General features: G+C 39.1%; 1 protein-coding gene across 1 annotated transcript in view; it reads right to left on the reverse strand.

Annotated features, from left to right (window-relative positions):
* LRP5 (LDL receptor related protein 5) overlaps window positions 1–18,639 on the reverse strand; it is a 124,656-nt gene that overhangs the window by 73,328 nt on the left and 32,689 nt on the right. The window contains exons 3-5 of the mRNA XM_053945411.1: window positions 8,821–9,018; window positions 5,045–5,241; window positions 3,254–3,385 (exon numbers count right to left, since the gene is read on the reverse strand). Coding sequence (XP_053801386.1) covers window positions 3,254–3,385; window positions 5,045–5,241; window positions 8,821–9,018 — 527 coding nt within the window. The remainder of the gene's footprint in view (window positions 1–3,253; window positions 3,386–5,044; window positions 5,242–8,820; window positions 9,019–18,639) is intronic.

An 18,639-nucleotide genomic window follows, 5' to 3' on the forward strand; every position in this document is an offset into this window, starting at 1 on the left:
CTGGAAACATTCACTTTAAGGGGTACAAATTATATCAGAGCTGGGGTGAGAAACAGATACATTCATGTCATTCACTGTGCACTGTGGAAAATGAGAAGCATGAGGAAGGTCCATCTGCTCAAAAGAGGTGACAGGTATCACCTGAAGTCTCTGCCCTGCAAGGTAAAAATGGAGCAAATAATTTACTGTTGGAGACAAGACAGTAGCCATTAATACATCTGTCTTTCTCACAACACTACGAACTACCACTGGTCCAACAAAAGAACTCACTAAATCCTAGGAGGGGAACCCCGGTAGAGAAAGAGAAAGAACAGCTTCTTGAAAGGAGACATTGCACACAAACAGAAGACTCATGAATCCAAATAATTCTGTTCATAAAGAAAATAAATGTGATCCTTAAACAATGAAAGCAAGAAAAAATTCAGGATAGTCCTAAATCAGCAAAATTACTAAAATAAGGTCCCCAAGCTTGTGAAACTTCCACCCTTTTGCTCTGCTTTTAACTGGCCTATTTGCTGATAGAATTACACAACCCTTCTAAATGACTGCAACCAAATTTTGGTTCCTCTCTCAAATATTCATGCAATTGCTCAAGTCAGCTTAGGAAAGGCTTTCAAACAAATGAACAAAAAACCCAAAAAACCAAACAAAACACAAATCAAGAAAACTACCTAGTCTAAGAACTGAAGCTCCATTTGGAAACATGAAATTTCACTAGTCAGTTATTCTTGAAAGTTACAAGGTGTTCCCAGTTCCTACTGAGTAGGCCACTCTCCACAGGCACAACCAGAACCATCAGGCTCTGACAGGCTTTACAAACTGCGACTTCATTACCTTCTATGTCAGCAAGATTAGGTTCAGATACCTAAAGTCATGTGACACATCCAACAAGACAGTAGTGGTCCAACACAACCTCCTAAGTAATTTCAAAGACCAGAGCTTGAAAGTTCACTTTGCTAAGAGTACATGGTCAGGAGCAGCTGATTTCCTTTCCAAAGTTATAACCCCCTTGCTTGTTGATATGGGAACTTCAAGGTAGTGTAGAACATTTTCAAGCCAACAGAGGAAAACAGACCTAGCACCATAGGTCTGCAAAACAAAAACTTTACCTGCACATAATACATACATATTCCCAGAGGAGAACATACACTTGATACTAGTTTGTTTCTATCTATTTACCTATCTAATATCCATTATTACTGATGGATATTTACTGTAAAGGTATTTTTTTTAAATTTATTCAGAGCATCTCTTTACAACCAGAGAGAAAGCAAGAATGAACACCAAAAGCTAAAACGACAGGAAAATTAACTATTATTTTAACACAGGCACAATACTTAAGGTTCCAGCATATCAATGATTAGTTTAGTCAAAGTATAAAAATCCAGAGTTTCAGAGTTTCACTACATACAGGTGTAACTCAGCAAGGCAAATACTAGCACAGCCTGTCCCTGAATTTGTATTTTTTGTTAATTACCTAGGCCCTTTACCATTTGTAAAGAGCTACAGAGTGCTCTCATCTGAACATTACCAATGTATGTATACTTCAATATTCAAGAGAGCTAACATCACCTAAGCACCCCAGGGCTTTTCTGCTCAAGAATTCTTTCTGACAGATATATACAGTAACATTCTATAACTATATTTGCACCAGTAAACTCCCCATATGGACAGGGATTTGGAGAGCAGAATGCTTTTTCCTTCTGCAGATAAACCCCCAGCAGCTTTTGTGTGATTCACATAACAGCCTGAAATCAAAGAAGCTCATACCCACGTGACTCTGTACTTGTGCACCTCTGCCCAAGCCAACAGGGAACAAAATGAAGGTGGTCAACGCCCATGGATCTGCAGCTCCTGCTACAACATCACTACAAAGGGCTCGTGTGGAGAACAAAAAGTCAGTTCCTTGCAACCAAGGAGTTAATTAGCAAGATGGGAAAGAGAAGCACATGGATGTTGGCATAAGGCACACAGCGCAACAGAAGATGTGGAGCTTGGGAAAGAAATAATCCATAAAACTGAACAAAAAAGCTACATTCTTATGCAAAACCAGATTTCCTGTTCTCATCCCACTTTTTTGCCCTCCTTTAACAGAAAACCCTTAGCAGACTGTCTTTCCTGACAATGGAAAGGTGAAAACACAGTATAAGCAGTCAGTCCTGCTTGTGCTATCTGCCAAAATGCCAAAAGCAGGCTGACCTTCATTCCCACTACCAGAAACATGAAGTCAATATGAACATCTAAAAAGGTTGTCCTGAGCATTCAGTGAGGGGTTTCTAAAAGCTGCAAAAGGGAAACTTTCCAAAGCTGGACGGAGTAAAGGGAAAAGTCTCTTAGCAGCTGCAAAACTACCTTATAAGCCTTTCAATTAGAGTAGGATGAGCTAATAAAACCAGCCCTTAAACCCTGGAGTTTCAGTGTTTAAATTGTGCTTCTGGTTCACAAATGAAAGGCATCTCTTATGCGTGCTCTAGTACACAGAGGAATCAAGTCACATCAGAAAATGATTATATTATTTGACTAGACTCAAAAGCACACTGGAGATAGGCAGCAGAGTCAGCAGAACGCTCTCCAAAACCTTGCCTCCTAGTGTTCTACCACCATATTAGAGTTAGTTGCCTGCTGTTGTAAGATGCATTTTTCAAAAAGACTTCTCAATCAATAAAAAACAAGTTTTCAAAGTATACCACAAGGCTCATTCAACCTGTGGATACAAAATACACATCTAGTTACACTTTCTAATTAAAAGATATAATCTAGCTATTATTCTCTAAACAGCTACTTATTGGTGATACACAACCCTGTCCTACTTCTCAGGGACATGGGCAACTCACCTAGAACAGTATTTTACCAGTTCTCTCAACAACTCAGCCACCACTACTTTATCATAGATCTCTTCTGGACAATGAATGGGAGGGAGCAGAAGTTTCTCCACTGTCCAAACAGAAAAATGTCCTACATTAACTTACTTCTAATAAAATCCTTAGCAATGGGTTCCACGTATTACTTCAATCCTGCAGAGAACTAGCAACCCTAAACACAGACAAAAGTCTCTGATTTCTACTACAAGGGACTACTTTAGTTCATAAAAATCACTCTCTTTGGTAGCTTGGTGGGAGGTCTGAATGCAAAATGATATTTTAGTTTATTAGGCAGCTCCTCTCAACTCACTTCTTCAAGGATCAGCTCTGAAGCAGTGAATCCAAACCACACCAACACTGTGACTGTAGAAAAAAGCCAAGTAAGCTCCTACCTGCTTTGCACGTCCTGCCATCGTCTTCCAGCTGCACACCAGTGGGACAGGCACAGCTGTAGAAGGGGTCCCTTGGAGACAGCAGGCACAGATGGGAGCAACCACCATTGTTTTCTTCACATGGAGTGTGAACTTCAAGAAACAAAGCAGATTTATTCTAATTTTTCTAGAAGCCCATAAGCTCTGTTTTCTCCATGAGGAAGAAATTGCAGATCCCAAATGACTGGCATAAGCTTTAGTGCTAAAAACCAGAGGAATCACAATATAAAATGCTTGATTTCCCCCCCTCCCCAGCATCTTAACTCTAGGGGCACCTAAATCGAGATGTATGCAACTGATGGGATGACCAGTTCTATAAAAGACAAGAAAACAACAATTTGTACAATTCCTACATTACAGAACTGTTGCATGCACAGGACAGGGATGGACATATGAGAACTGAATGCTCCTTTCTCCTTTAGATGGAGAAAAAAAAGATGTGAAACTGTATGAATAAGTAATTATTGGTAAAAATACTTTATAAAAAATACTTGCAACTTTTGCAAGATTTCTGCAAAACTGTTTGAATCATTGTCTGAACTACTCTAATATAAAAGCACAAAACGTCTGGCTAATTTGACCTTTGTTACTTCCAATGACACTCACAGCGCAAAAAAAAAAAACAGTGAGGAAGGAATCCAAGCCTGATCTTAATGAAGTCAATGGCATCTGAGCTATTTTCAGCATATGCTCTTTCTCTGTGTGCTGTATCTTCTTTGTGACTGACTCAAATACTATGACCCAAGGCTGGGACATTCCTGGAGCTAAAAGCAATGACAGAATTCAGCACAGACAAACTCTTATCTGGAGCTGTGAGATAGACCAGAGTGCTGTGCATACCCAGCAACCTCAAGGAAAACTTGCACATTTTCCATCCCCAAGATTATCTCCAAACTCCTTTTGCTTACTTTCAGGCCTGTTTTCTCATATCCTGTTAGCTTCTTTAGAATAACAAATGTTATCTTTAGGGAAGCAGATTTTAGAGTTGGCATAATGAAAGAAGCCAGTCCAAAAGGCAAGATTATTTCCTCTGGACAAGAGTCAATTCTCTCCAGAGCTACTCAATTATATACATTTTACATCCCATTCTCACAATCCTAAAAAAACTCCAAAACCTAGACCAGCTGCCACATGGAATCACATGAACATACAAAATATATGCAGCTCTACTCAATTTTCAATACTCTACTTCCTTTGAAGTAGCACCAGAGAATATATAGAAAAATAGAGGCACATGTGTGTCCATATGAAAGCTCAAAACTAAAACCCTTCCATACTAAGACATGCACAAACTATTTTATATGTATTTAAGACAACCATGATCAAGTTTGGACTGCAAAAAGTGGCACTTATAAGTACAACACAAACATTTTATGTTTTGTGGCAATTTTACTTATTAAAAAAAGTAATTATAAGCATTTCTTACAGTTGTCTTTAAAGCAATGGCATTAAAAAGATGCCATGGTACTGTTTTTGTTTTCTTGTTCAAATATTCCAAACCAAAAGAAGTCACTGAAGTACTGCACTGGATTTTGGATTTTGCTACCAACTGGGACAGTGAGTGAGTTCACACGAATTCAGGCCGGAATACTCAAAGCAAGGCACAGGATTCAAGCACCTCTACCTTTAGCAATCAATCCCTTGACAAGTGTGTAGAACTTTGAAACTCCACACTGGTCACTTTCCTGACTGACATTCTCCCTGACAGAGAAGTACCAGTCATGCAGGGCTTTGAGGGAAAGCAGGACGTACAGTAGGGCTGCCGGTCCGGGCTCAGGACCTGGATGTCCATGGGCGAGTAGAGGGCAGACAGGATCTCCCTCCTCTTCTCTCCCGTCCTTTTGTTACAGGCGTGGATGGAGCGCGTCTGCCAGTCTGTCCAGTACAGAGTGTCCCCAGACAACGTCAGGGCAAACGGATGAGTAAGGCTACCTTCGACAACTTTTTGCCTTTTTGGGAGAAAGAGTAAGGATTAAAAAATTGATTGCTTTCATTTGTTACCACACACACATGAAAAAATTTGGCACTGTAGAAATTCATGTAGGAACTGTCATCTTTCAACAAATTCACAGAACCAAGAGATTCACCTGGTGATAAAAGTGAGAAGCAGACTGAAAAATGTGAAGTAAGGTTTTACCCCTTCACAGCAATAAGGACACAAACATATTGGGTTTCAGAGCATCAAAGTATCTGATTCAGGCTCTACACTGACCCCTTAAGTTCCTTAACTTCAGGAGCTGTGCAAATACCCAAACATAAGTGACTTTTCAAGGAAACTTAAGTCCAAAAACTGCTCCTCTGATTACAGCAGTATATGACATCTTTGCTCAGAACTTCAGCTGCAGTCAGTCTTTTCTCCTAGCAGGAAAAGGCAGAAATTACCTAGGAGTCTCATTAAATGACCTCCTCTTAATTTTCTCTTCAGCAGAAGTAAGTATTTTTCAGACTGATTTTTAATGTAGAGCAAAGGTCAGTTATGCTTTTCCTAAAACTAAATATTTATAATTAATACAAATCAGAAACATTTGAGGTAGTTTTTCAATGACATACAGCCACACCTCCAAGAATTAGATTAACTGGAAGCCACAAAACACATGACATTTCTAACAAGTTTTCACAGGATCCCAAAATTTATACCTGCTGCCATAAATGTATATAATTTAGATTCAGTAGTTTTGAAGATATTTATTAAGGCAGAGAAAATATGCTGGACAATTCCTCAGTCAAAACACTAGGTATTCAGTTTTCACAAAATCCATGTATTTTATGTATACACAAAGGTATGCACACACCTTTCAAACCAGTGTTGTGACACAGCAAAGCATTATTCAAAAATTTTCATCATATGACTTTGAGAAAGCTGAAGTCGCAGTCTCATCTTGAAGGAAAATGAGGAACTTAATTTTCTTATACCTCTATTAAATCTACATTCAATTTTTTTTTTCCACTGAAGATGTTTAAAGAAAAACAAAAACCAGCTAACATTTGGCAGGGAAAGGACTGTTTCATTCTGAGCAGCATAGGTAATTATCTGTATTTTCCAGGGTAGAAGGGAGTAAAAAACACCCCCAAAATTCTTGATATATATTCAGAAATGGACAAGTTTAAAACAGACTGACACATGCACAAAAGTACTGGCATATACATGAGAAAACAAAATTATTAATAATCTTTCTCTTCTAGAGATAAAATTGAAACTGTTTTAAAAAATCTGTCTAATTACCACTACTGCTTATCATAAAACACAACAGAATAAATACAAATACTAATTTCACTTTCTCTTTCCACTCTCACCCTTGCTCTTTCCTCTTAACTAATAACAGCAGTGGCTGTATCCTAATATCGTAACAGCTGCTTTCCAGTATGTATTGCCCCTATTTCCATCATTCTTAGATATCAAGTCTCCCTTTCTCCTGTAATTACATCCCTTGAAATAGTTCCAGAAAATGTGGTTGCAAATTGAAGCTTGCTAAGAGGCAGATTGCTCCAGTAACATTTATCCACTACACAGAATGCAAATTTCCTTCTTATTTAAATTTTGAGGTAATCCTGAATGGATTCTGGGATGGGAAGGGTGGAAGCATTTAAAACATCACAGATTTCTTTATTGTCATGGATGAGTGAAACTTGTTTGCTCCATGTTTAAGGAACAGAAACAACTTCTAAAGTTACCATCTAGTCTGAGCCCTGACTGAAGTACACCTTAACACCAGGAGTCCCAACTTCACAGACATCTGTTTCAACACTGATCAGTGGAATGGAAAAGGGAATAAATAAAAATTTCATTTAAAAGGAGTTATGATTAAGATCAATCTTCATGGCATCTTATCAATATCCATTACAATTTCAGAGTTATTATGTCAGACAATACCTAAAAGTTCACATGCAGTCAGACATCAGGAACGTCCAGAAAGCACCCTGTACAGGGATATTCTGACCTCAAGTGTGCATTTACATGCTCTAACAGCTCAGTAAAATATGCAAGAGTGACCCAATTTTTTCTTAATGCAAAATACAGTATTTTTTCCTAAAATACTATTTGATTTATGGGTCAAAAGAAATCTGTTTGGGAGGTGAGGCATTGATCTATCACAAAGTAATTTGAATAGATTGCTGGAATTAGTATATTCAAAGTCTTGCTTCTTTTCAGGTGGCCTTTCTCTACCTTAAAATGAGCAGAATAGATTTTATTTGCCAATTAATACTTCAAGATTTACACACATATGCAAGTAAAGTCTGTACAATTTGTGTGTGCATGAAAACTCCAGAAACAGCTTGGAAACCTCAAACTCTGCCACTCGCCCCCAAATCAGAGAAACATATTCATGCTGAATTATATGAAAATCTTTCTTTCTGTCTACGAACCTGCAGCCAGACTTGGAGTTACCACTGCCTTCCACAAAGGCCTTTTCCCTCGTCTCTGCTCTGGACTGTCGGTCAATACTTGTCACTTACTACAATGCCACCATTATCCAGCTCTTACACAGTGCCCTCAAAGGAACCTGAGAGTCTTTTATAAAGGATGTCAATATTGCTATTGCTCTTTTATGACTGTGAAAATCAGGCACAGAATGTAACTCAGTAAGAAAAAAAAAAAAAAAAAAAAAAAAGAAAAACACCATGGAAATATTTTTTTGGGGGGAAGGCATATGATTCTATTACACACTATTACACAGAAATGCGTAAAATAGAACTCCAACTTTTCACCAAGGTAAAACAATTTTATTGACATAGGCATTTAAAATGTTATGAAATCATGAAAATGAAAATGTCATTTAAAACTACCTGAAGACCAAAGCCAGATAACAATGCAGAGATTTCTTTGGCAGGACATTTTACTGCATGTGACACTCATCCTTCAGGACCAACACAACCTTCCCACTGAGCACTGCACTGAACTGAAGATGCAATCTCAAATGTCTAAGTTTGTCCTGCCTGAAGTGTATTTTCTCCATGTTTACAGAAGCCAAAACTTAACAGCACACTTGGACAGCAGCCACCAAAAAACTTCCACACTGTGCTTTCCAGCAAGCTTTAGGAAAATCTGTTTCCTAACAGCTTGTTGTTTGAAGCAACCCAAAATTGGTTAATTAATAGGCATGACACATAAAGGACATCTCTGGATGGGGCCATGGACAAGTGTGTCTCAATGTGTATTTCTTTTTGATAAAAAAAAAACATTAACAATGCTGTAAAACCCCAGTCACAGGTTAAATGTTATATTTTCTAGGGTCAAAAATAAGCATTTCAAACTATTTTCAAGACAAGTAAGAGCCTAAAAAAAGAAGAATCCTGTGGTTCAAGAAGGCTGTGAACAATCTGTAGTGAAATACTGATACACTCTTACTCTTAAAATCAGTTTTATAGTATGTGAGGTTATTTTTTGCAAGGCTATTAAGAACTACATTTAAAAAAAGCAATAAGGTATTTGCATTATTCTAGACTACTGGGGGAAAAAAAGTCTCATTTCAAAATGAACACAAAGTGAGAAATAACTTACACCTTATTATAGACCAAAGAGAGCTTACCTAAAGGAACCATCCAGATTTGCCCTATGAATGAAACTCAGTTTTGCATCAGCCCAGTAAAGTTTCTGCTCGTCGAGATCTATCGTGAGTCCATTTGGCCAATATATATCAGAATCAACAATTATCTTTCGCATGCTGCTGTCCATTCCTGCCCGTTCTATTCGGGGCGTTTCACCCCAGTCAGTCCAGTACATGTATCTGAAAGAGACACACACACAAATGAGGCCACAAGACATGCTGGGATAGCAGCTCTTTGCAAAGCCTGTAGTGCTACATACATACAGCAGGGTATAGACACCAGGGTTTACTCCCAGAACTTCTACACACTTATTAAAGCAAATCAAACCTCAGGCCCACAGGGCACAAAGTAAGTCCTTCATTAAATCATCTCGCAAGTTTTGCCTCTGTGTATTTACCATTCTCCTCCAATGCTGAGCAGTACCTGATTGTTATAAGCATTTACAACTGAGTATCACCCTTGTGTGGTCAGTTACTACAAGTTAATACCCTAAATCGCATTCTGAAGCAACTAATTACCTATCCAAGCAGGCAATGAGCACAGCTTAACCTCCTTTTGCAAGTCCATAGAGAAAAAAAGAATAAAATCAAGTGTACTGAAATTTCTGTCAAAAAATAAATCATGAATCCATGAAACTTAGAAAGACATTAAATTTTTGGTGTTTTTTTCCCGATTTCCAGTTTCCCTGTCACTCCACCAATGGGCAATTTAAGCAGCCTGAATAGACTTACAATAGATTACAGCACGTACTAATTGGAAAGGACCAGATCAAAGTGTGGCAAATCACACAACATCTGCATGAAAAGCTGAGATTGTACAGCTACAAGAGAAATGGTCTGGTGAGAAGAGGACAGCCATTTCACAGCTGGTAAACATTACCCAGCATCACATATCCAGCCTGCAAGTTCCACATGCAAACACAACACAGCCAGCTCCTAGCACAGCTGCCTCAGGGTGCTCAGAGAAACGACACTGCTTTCCCAATGCCACTACAGCCTTTGTGGTCATGGGTCTGTGTCAGAAAGCCTTTGCCCTGAGGAAGCTCTCAAACATAACCAGGGATCTGTGCACTGGACCCATCACCTCCCCAGGTTCCCCACACAATATGAGATCAACAGGGGCACCAGCTGGGCAAGAGCACTGAGCTGCATCTAAGTCCTCCTAACACTGGAGCTCCAGAAAAGCGTGGTAAAGAGACATCTATTCAGTCCTGCACAATGCTTAGCCAGATGTTTCATAACCTGGATTATCTCAGACCCTTAGCTCCTCTCAGAAGACAGCACTCGCTGTGCAATCACAGTAGAAAGCACAAAGGAAGTAAATGAATGTGGATTGTGAAAACACACATACAAAAAAGCTTTATGCTTTATTTTATGAGAGAGAATCCTGTCCACACTTCAGGGATGATGTAGGGACTACATTTGTAATTGCTGTCATGTTCTTCTGCAGGGCAGTCTCCCCTTTGCACAGCAAGATCCTCCTGCAAACTGCAGAGGCTCTGCAGCTGCTTTACCTGCAGCTGGGGCCATCATTTCAGACAGGGAGGAGCAGGCAGCTCTACAGTTATCACCAGCAAATGTCTCTCACAACACAACCTTAAAATGCTCTGATCTCCATGTGCATCCTCCACCCCAATTTAGGCAGATCTCCAGTTCCAGGGCAGTTACAGCAGCATATATAATCATGAGCAGTTTACCTCACTAAAGAGGGGAATACAGATAACCAGGCAGATGGAAATTGCTTGCTTGTATCACAATACACATACACCCGAGTGTGAGGTCAAACAAGCTTTCTAGTTGAAATAAAAACCTTCCATGCAGGTGAGTCCACCGGTTTCTGAGACAGCTCACATTAGAGTGGCTGAGGCACATTCATGTCCCCAGATGCCTTCCCAAAGCTTCCTCAGCTCCAGCAACCAGGATAGACTGACAACTCCTGAAAAAGCAGCAGCAGTAGTTGAGAGCTGCCCCAGCTCAGAGGACAACCTATGAATGTAAATTGCCACTAATTTTGGTTTTCCTTAACAAGTCAGGCTGTAATTTGTGGCAACTCAGGCTGTGTGGGGAAGCAGCTATTGACAAACAACTAAAGACAGAGAAAAGAAGACATAAAAAACCTGTCTGCACAACCAGCTGCTGAATCACACTGTGAAACTGATATGGCCAAACACCCATTTTTGGTCAGGTCTAATCAGTTGTCTGATCCAGCTCATCTGCAATAGCTTGTACCACCTGCATCCAACAGGAACAAAGACAAACAAAAGACAGACTGTTGGATGAAGAAAAATGTGGCTATTAGAAGTGACTTTGGGCCATATCATGTGGCTATTGAAATGTGTAAGTGCAGACTAAAAAGAAGCTTAGACCAAAATTAAAAATCCCATAAAAGTTACCGAAAAGAAAAGAAAAAACAAAGGAGACAAAACTAGCTAAGTCCTATTAAACCCTTAAAAGCAGGTTAAAAGGATGAAAAAACATCATAAATTATCATGGAACAAAATTCCTCTCCTCAGGCCTTCCATTAAAATTTCAGCCTGCACTCTCAATGCATTCAGATGAAGGAAAAAAAACCAAATCTGTAAACCAAAGGGCCTTCATGGCTTTTCTATGTTATTAAAGGAGCTCCAACTCAAGAGCCTCTTCCCAAAAAATAGTGTCATTTTATTTCATAGGTGATGTATGTTTACCCTTGGCCTCACAGAGACTGCTGTACAAAAGTAGTACTTTCAAATTCACACACAAATTTGTCACAGGAAAATTACATCTCTACATTTCAGCTCATTAGCAGGCACCAAGCTCAATGTTACTCAAAGGTTTAATACTACATGGTATTAGCAAAGTAGCTGCACCACAAAGGAAGGGTCAGCAGGATGAAGATGCACTTAGACAACATGGAGAACAATCTGAATGCGGGCAGCCTTCTTTCACAGCTCTTCTATCTCAGTTGGACTTTTCCAAAGCAACATATCCAGTCACCACCTTGTCCTGACAACAGGGTGTCTCTGCAGTCCCTCAAGTATCATAAAGCTGATCTCAGTGAACTTTTCAGAGTATACTGAGTCTCTGCACTAATCAAACACTTAAAGAGGTAAAGGTTTCCTTCCCTCTGTCTGCTCCACAGAATCTCATGGTCCATCACAGGAGCACACGCCACGCCATGGAATAGCAAATACAATTTTTGCATCCTTTTCAAAGACATTTCCATCCTTTCATCAGGCAGCAGGTGCTGAATTGCCAAGAATTCTAGAAAATTTGCTCTGGTTTGGGGATCTCTCAGCACATCAAGACCCTGAATTGGGAGTCTGGAAATCAATCTAAGAAGCTGCTCCTACGGCAGGGACTGATCTTCTCTGGTCTAAGAGAGCCCATTTAAAACCATTCCACTGCCAAATGAAGCACTTCTTCCCTGGTGCCCACCCCTGGTGTTGACATTAGTATTCTACAAGGAAATAAAAATGAGAAAACCCAAAACCTTTCAGTTACCTTAGCAAATAATCAGTCTTACCAATGTTGCTGCAGCAGTGGTGCTTAAAAAGAAGGAACAAATAATGGCAGCAACCAGCCAGCTGTGAAACTTGTCCAAAGAAGCATTTCTCATCAACTCCCCCAAGGCAAGTCACTCATTAGCTCAGTCCTTTCCATCCCTCCTCTTCCACCATTCTTTAGCCTAACATCTAGGCTCTTTTGACTTTTTTTTTTTTTTTTTTTTTTTTAGCACAAGGCACAACAGAGCACTGGACATGAGACTCTAATAGGCCATAAAATGTCATGTTTTAACTGCATGCCTGTGAGGGATTTTCAAGAATGCACAGTGTCCAGTTTTCCTTTTTTTTTTGCCCTCCTCTATTTTGAGTGACAAAGCTAGTTCAAACTAAGGTAAAAATACAGTGTCCTGGCTGGAACACAGAGTAACCTGAAGACAGAAATTTTTTTTTGCAGAAGTTATATAAATCCTAAAGAAAAGAAACATCCATGGTTATTATGGAAAGAACGACACAACCATAGCTAAACCAGCACTGCAAACTTAACTGGAACAGTAATATGAAAAATTTTTGGGGCAGGTGGAAAACCTCCTTGCTATGATTTGTGATGAAGAAAAAGACAAAGGCTAACTATCCTTGAAATAGTCCATGGATCTCATTAAAAATATTAGTCTCCTGTCAAAAGTACTGAAATCTGCTTGCACTAGTTGGTTCATCAGAGAAAGAGGAATACAAGAAAAACAGTGGAGAAATTAAAGATTTTAGTAATGTCCTGAAGTAATAATTAGGCCTTACAGCTTGCATCTGTCAAATGGCTCCAGTCTACAGGACCAATTCTTACACAAAAGCAGACACATTTGGTTGGAGCTTTATGGACAGGGGGAGAACATGCCAAAAAGCTCCAAGTGGCTTCTCAGAGAAATAAATCAATCTGCATGCTTTAACAGTTTATATGTAGGAACTGATTTGATTCATTCTGATTTACATTAACCTTAATTCAGGAGCATGGAGTGATAACTGACATATTATTGGGGGTGGGGGGGGGTGGGGGGGAGAGGAAGAAAGGCTTTCCTGAATTAATTTTTTAAAGAATGCCCAAGAAAGAGAGCATTCTTTTTGACCTCAATATAAAACAAGCACTTTAAAACTGTCAAGAGATCATCAATGTTTCTGGAACAAATGATGGTTCAGGACTGGGTTTTTTGTTTTTCAAATAGAACCTATTTTCCAGGTGTCCAGTAAATTAACAATCCCTATCATTTTCATTTCACCATTAAAAAAAAAACAACCCAGTATTTAGCCCAGATAATATTTCAGAAAAATAAGTAGACTAAGCAAAGAATCTCAGTCTGGCACTACCTGTGCTATTATGCCTCCCAGTTTTTGAAGCCAGCTGAAAAGATGCACACTGAATAACAATGAAGAGCCTAAGGCAAGCGTTTGGGCAGGTTTTTTGTTTGGTTGATTTTTTTGGTGGTGGTGGTGTTTTTAAATGTAAATTCCAGAGTTTTAAATACCCCTGGGCCAGGGCACGCCATAACAATTGTAAGAAACTAAAAATATCAAAACCAGTATCTTTGTACACATTAGGTCGAACACATTTTAGGACTGAGATCTGGCATCTGAGGAATTTTATATCCTCCTTGCATTGCAACAGGTCAACAAAAGTCAAACAGCACTGAGGCTGTCCAAGAAAATGAAAACACGAAGTTCTAAAGAGCTAATGAGATAAAAAAAAAGCCCTTGTGAGCAAAATTTACTGCTAAGCAGCTATCACAAATCAATACTCTTAAAAAAAAAAAAAGTAACCAAGCAGCACTAGAGAAGCTCTAAACAAAAAGCAGACCTTGGACAAACTTGTGGGTTACTTTATTTAGTTCTTCAGAGATGCTTAAGTGTCTTCCCCCCATCACTGGCTTTAAGACTTCCATGATCTCCACATTATGCAGCTATAAAATGCACCCAATTACATAATCTAATCAAAGAGCTTCCATCACCTCTTTGGTGCCAGTGCATTCCTGACTTCAGCCAAGAAACCACTGCAACACACACTGGCACTGTGACAACTAAAGCCATCCTGTTGTTCCTTCTGCTCCCTTAAGAAATGGTGTAGAAATGTAGAAGATAAGAATATAATTCCCAAACTTAATAAGACTAAAGGTGTACAGGGCAAAGAAGTATCAGTCTCCAGGATAGGAGGAATCACAGAAACTGCAGCAAAAGAAGAATGCAAACAGGGCAGGGAGTTCAGTGGGGTTTTTAAGGAAGTCTACACATTTCCACCTCTTTCCCATGCAATTTTGGGGGTAGGGGAGAAGTAAATTACTTTTTTTCCTATCATCTCTCAACAGGCAGGTCTGCTCTCAAATGAAGCAAAAGGTCTTTGAACAATATATGCCCTTTAGTCGTATCTATGAGCAAGAAAAGGGAGAAAGAAGCCGAGGAGACTAATGAACTATTTAAAGAAAGGCTGTCACCATCAAGGACAATCATACAAAAATTAGAGTAAATAACAATTCCCACAAAAACCTCAAGCTTCTTATGCATGAGACTATTTGCAGCTATTTGGAGACCCATATCAAAAGCTTTCCAAGTCCCAGAAATTACTGCCATACCAAGACACTGGATATGACTGTGAACCAATTTTACAGTTGAGTACTTTTCTTTCATTTTAAGATAATAACTGTGCTACTCATATATTACAGAGTTTCAAATAACTAACTAAAAGCTTCAAAATAATTTTATACTTGCAATTAATTACTAACTAGAAGCATACAGGATATAAACTAATCTCTAGCTTTCAGGCAGCAATAAGCATGTTTCACTCAAAATCTGGGCATCTTCTGCATTTTAACCAAGCGGACATGAGTTACAGTTTCTATAAAGCACAGTCTTTACTCAGAGGATGTTTCTTGCTCTTCTTCTCCACCACTTGCAACAGTCACAAGTTTTTCTTCGGTATTCCCTCTCCTTTCAATTATTCCAAAGGAGATTAAGACCAGAAGATACACTGCTAAAAAGATGCCATCACTCACACTTATTTGTATCAGAAGCCTCAGTCTACTGCAGCTCATACAGATCCCAATAATTCCAACACAGCAGGCCAACATGCTTAACCTTTAGTACCTGCCATGTTGCTGTGTGGGACCAAGGTCCTGGTGAATCATCAGCAAACACCACTGCAGTTTGAAGCGCTGACATAAACACAGTTGTGAGTTAGAACAGCTCCAGGCCTTGCTCATGGCTTTGCTGTGACACTGAGGAAACACTGGATTAACAACTAGGCATGTCTGAGGCTTTTAATTTTAGACTCTAAACTGAAATTTTTCTAATAGTGATAGCTGTCCCTTCTATATCCATTTTTTAATATCCCATTTGGTGCATTTACCATCTAATCCTTTCTTTGGTGCCAACTATACTTTAGGTCAATGACAGCAACTGCTTGCAGATTTTGGGTGATTTGCCATAAGCAACCTGAGGCAATGGCTAAGCATGGCTATGGCATGCAATCCCTTAATGCTGTTCAGACATGGTTAGGCTTGTTTTAATCTCTGAACTAATAGCCATTCTGCAGAATGCCAAAACAGATGATTTATTTTTAGTACTCAGTCATTTTTTTCTTATTGCTGCATTCTAATTTGTGTCCTATTTCCCTCCCCTGAAGCTTTGTTATTCCAAAAGGAATTGCTCCATAAATGAAGTCAGCTTCTGTGGTGGTCCACTGGCACAGCACTGCCTCTGCCCAACAGCCCCACACCATGCCATGGAAGACTTTTTAAGAATGAAAATGAGGGAGGAAATGTAGACAGCAGTTTGCAGCTTTTCTTCAGTCAGTCAAACCAGTTCAAAGGTCTTTATTCTCCTCTTTCATCGTTTCTACACATCTCACCAGTCAGCAGGCCAGCTCAGGTATGGCAAATTCAACAACCCCAGTGACTACACCAAGTGATGGCTGTGGTTATACCCACACCAAAAACCCCACAAGAGAGCACACTTTTTCTTGAGGCAAGCAATTTTTATCTTTCCTTAAAATAATAATTTCACAGGAATTTCACAGATGTCTCATTTATCTCTTTGTGCTTCAGCAAACACAGGGGGCAGAAATTTCTCAAGCATTATTGTCTGCTGAACGAGGCAAACTACAGAAAATACAGCCTGGACTTGGACAGTAAGCTCATTCCAGAAGGCAATACAGCATCCATCACACAAGTAGGAACAAATTCAAGATTTATATTAACCAAAGTAAATATCTCTAATACATTGTAGACTTTAATAATGTGAACTAACTACTTCATTAAGCACTTAGTGAAAATCAGATATGAGGATTATGGATATGCTACAGATCCTCAGAATCTGAGCCCTGCGTTAAATGGAGAAGGTAGCAAGCATTGAGATTTTTATGTCATAGATTTAATGAGCCTTGTCAACACACAATCTAGGGTGTTCAGATCTAAGACCTTCACTACAGGACCGAGAATTAAATAATTTGTTTTGGCTACTTATTCATACACTCTTTTGAAAACTTCTTTTCAGGAAACTGAAGTTTGCTTGCCACGACATGTGATAAAAACTTGTTTTTCAAATACATTCCTCCTTCTTCAGACAATGTTCACGACACAAGTTCTTTGCACGGCATTGCAGGGAATATGAGCTACCTCATTTAGCTGGGCTTGAGTAAAATCTTTACATACGACTTTGTAAAGATTTGTTAGAAGCTGCTATCCTGAAAACATGTAAATACTTATGCAATGGTTGCAAATTCAAAGTTAGTAACACCAACACTACTGAATCCCCCATCAGTGGTCTACCTATCAAGAATGTATATAAATGCTAATGTTCTAAAAAACGCTACCAAGAATTTAGCCTAAAGTCCTCCATTATGCAAACTCAGCTTAACATACCCGACAGCAGGAGTGGGATCTAAATATTCAAAACAAAGTATCAGCAAATTTGCAGAAAAATGTTTTGTACTATCCTGTCTTCTTAGTTTATCCTTCATGTCAGGGAAGAAAAATTGGATTACCACATATTCTGCTTCCTTTAATTCCTAGAATATACAGTGGGTCTAGCAAGAAAGTTTTAATGTGTATGGAAAGAACGACATTACGTATTAAGGTAACTCCTGTTAATTATGATGCTCTTTCAGAGTATCAGAACACCCTGTACAATGAATGATTTTCACCAGCTCTGGGAAGAAGAGAGACCCACAGATAAGCTTTAAGTGTCTCACAGCTTGCCTTAAAAAAAATGAAATTTTAGGAATGCACTAAATGATCGTTAGGGAAGAGGAATGTCTCTTTCTTAGTCATAACTGTGAGATAATCACTGCCTTTGAAGAAGGAAGATAGGCTGAGTGTGCAAAAGATGCAGCTCTCTTTAAAAATGTCACCACACCCCAATCATCTGACTTACTACTTAGGAAGCCCATCAGAACATCTGAAAAATCATACTCCTGAATGTCAACTGGAAATCACAGAAGAACAGGCTTCAAAAGGAAACTCCAGAAGTCAACTTAGCCCCTCTCCAATGTCCTAAGGCTTGGTCATTACACTTCTGGTGTTCCTGAGAGATGATGACTGTATATTCAATATGTTCTTCTCTATTCTCTCAAAGTAGTCTATGTCTTGAAGAATCACACTCTAAATGGATTAAAACCTACTTATTAAGCAAACACCACTGTGGGTATAACACTCCACTGCAAACACCCCAACACAAAGTCTTCCATCCACCTCTGCAGAACAGCCTTACTAAAGCTAAAAGACAACATTCTGCACAACATGTTATTATCTCGAGAGAAATCAGATTTGTTTGACTTGGAGCCTTCTAGACAAACCCATGTTTGGGTACTAATAGTATCGGCTAAGCATTTGCAATCTGCTTATTTGTCCCATTTTGCCTCTGGAAACCAAAGTTGACTAATGAAGTTTTCTTCCTCATTTTCTAAGCTTCCCACCCACACTTCTCTAGTAGAAACTGCTAAAAAGACAAAATCACATCTATGGAATGGTTTCGGTTTGGAACCTCTTCCAACTGAAAGCAAATGACTAGCCACTGACAGATTGCCTCAACCAGTTTTAAGAACCCTAGTCTGAACTTCATCACATTTCATGATTCAGAAAAAAAATCCCACAAACTTACTCAGGTGCTCTAATCTAATACGGTTCTGACAGTTGTAGGAACAGCATTAGCCACCTGATTTCAAAAACTTATTAACAAAGACAAATAAAAAGCTATTAATAAGTGTTTTTTTTCTCCTACTGGCACCCACTTTTCTTAGCCTGAGAATACCTGGAACAAGGAACACTTGGTTCTATGTGAG

The sequence above is a fragment of the Vidua chalybeata genome, chromosome 6, assembly GCF_026979565.1.
Source record: "Vidua chalybeata isolate OUT-0048 chromosome 6, bVidCha1 merged haplotype, whole genome shotgun sequence".
Lineage (NCBI taxonomy): Eukaryota > Metazoa > Chordata > Aves > Passeriformes > Viduidae > Vidua > Vidua chalybeata.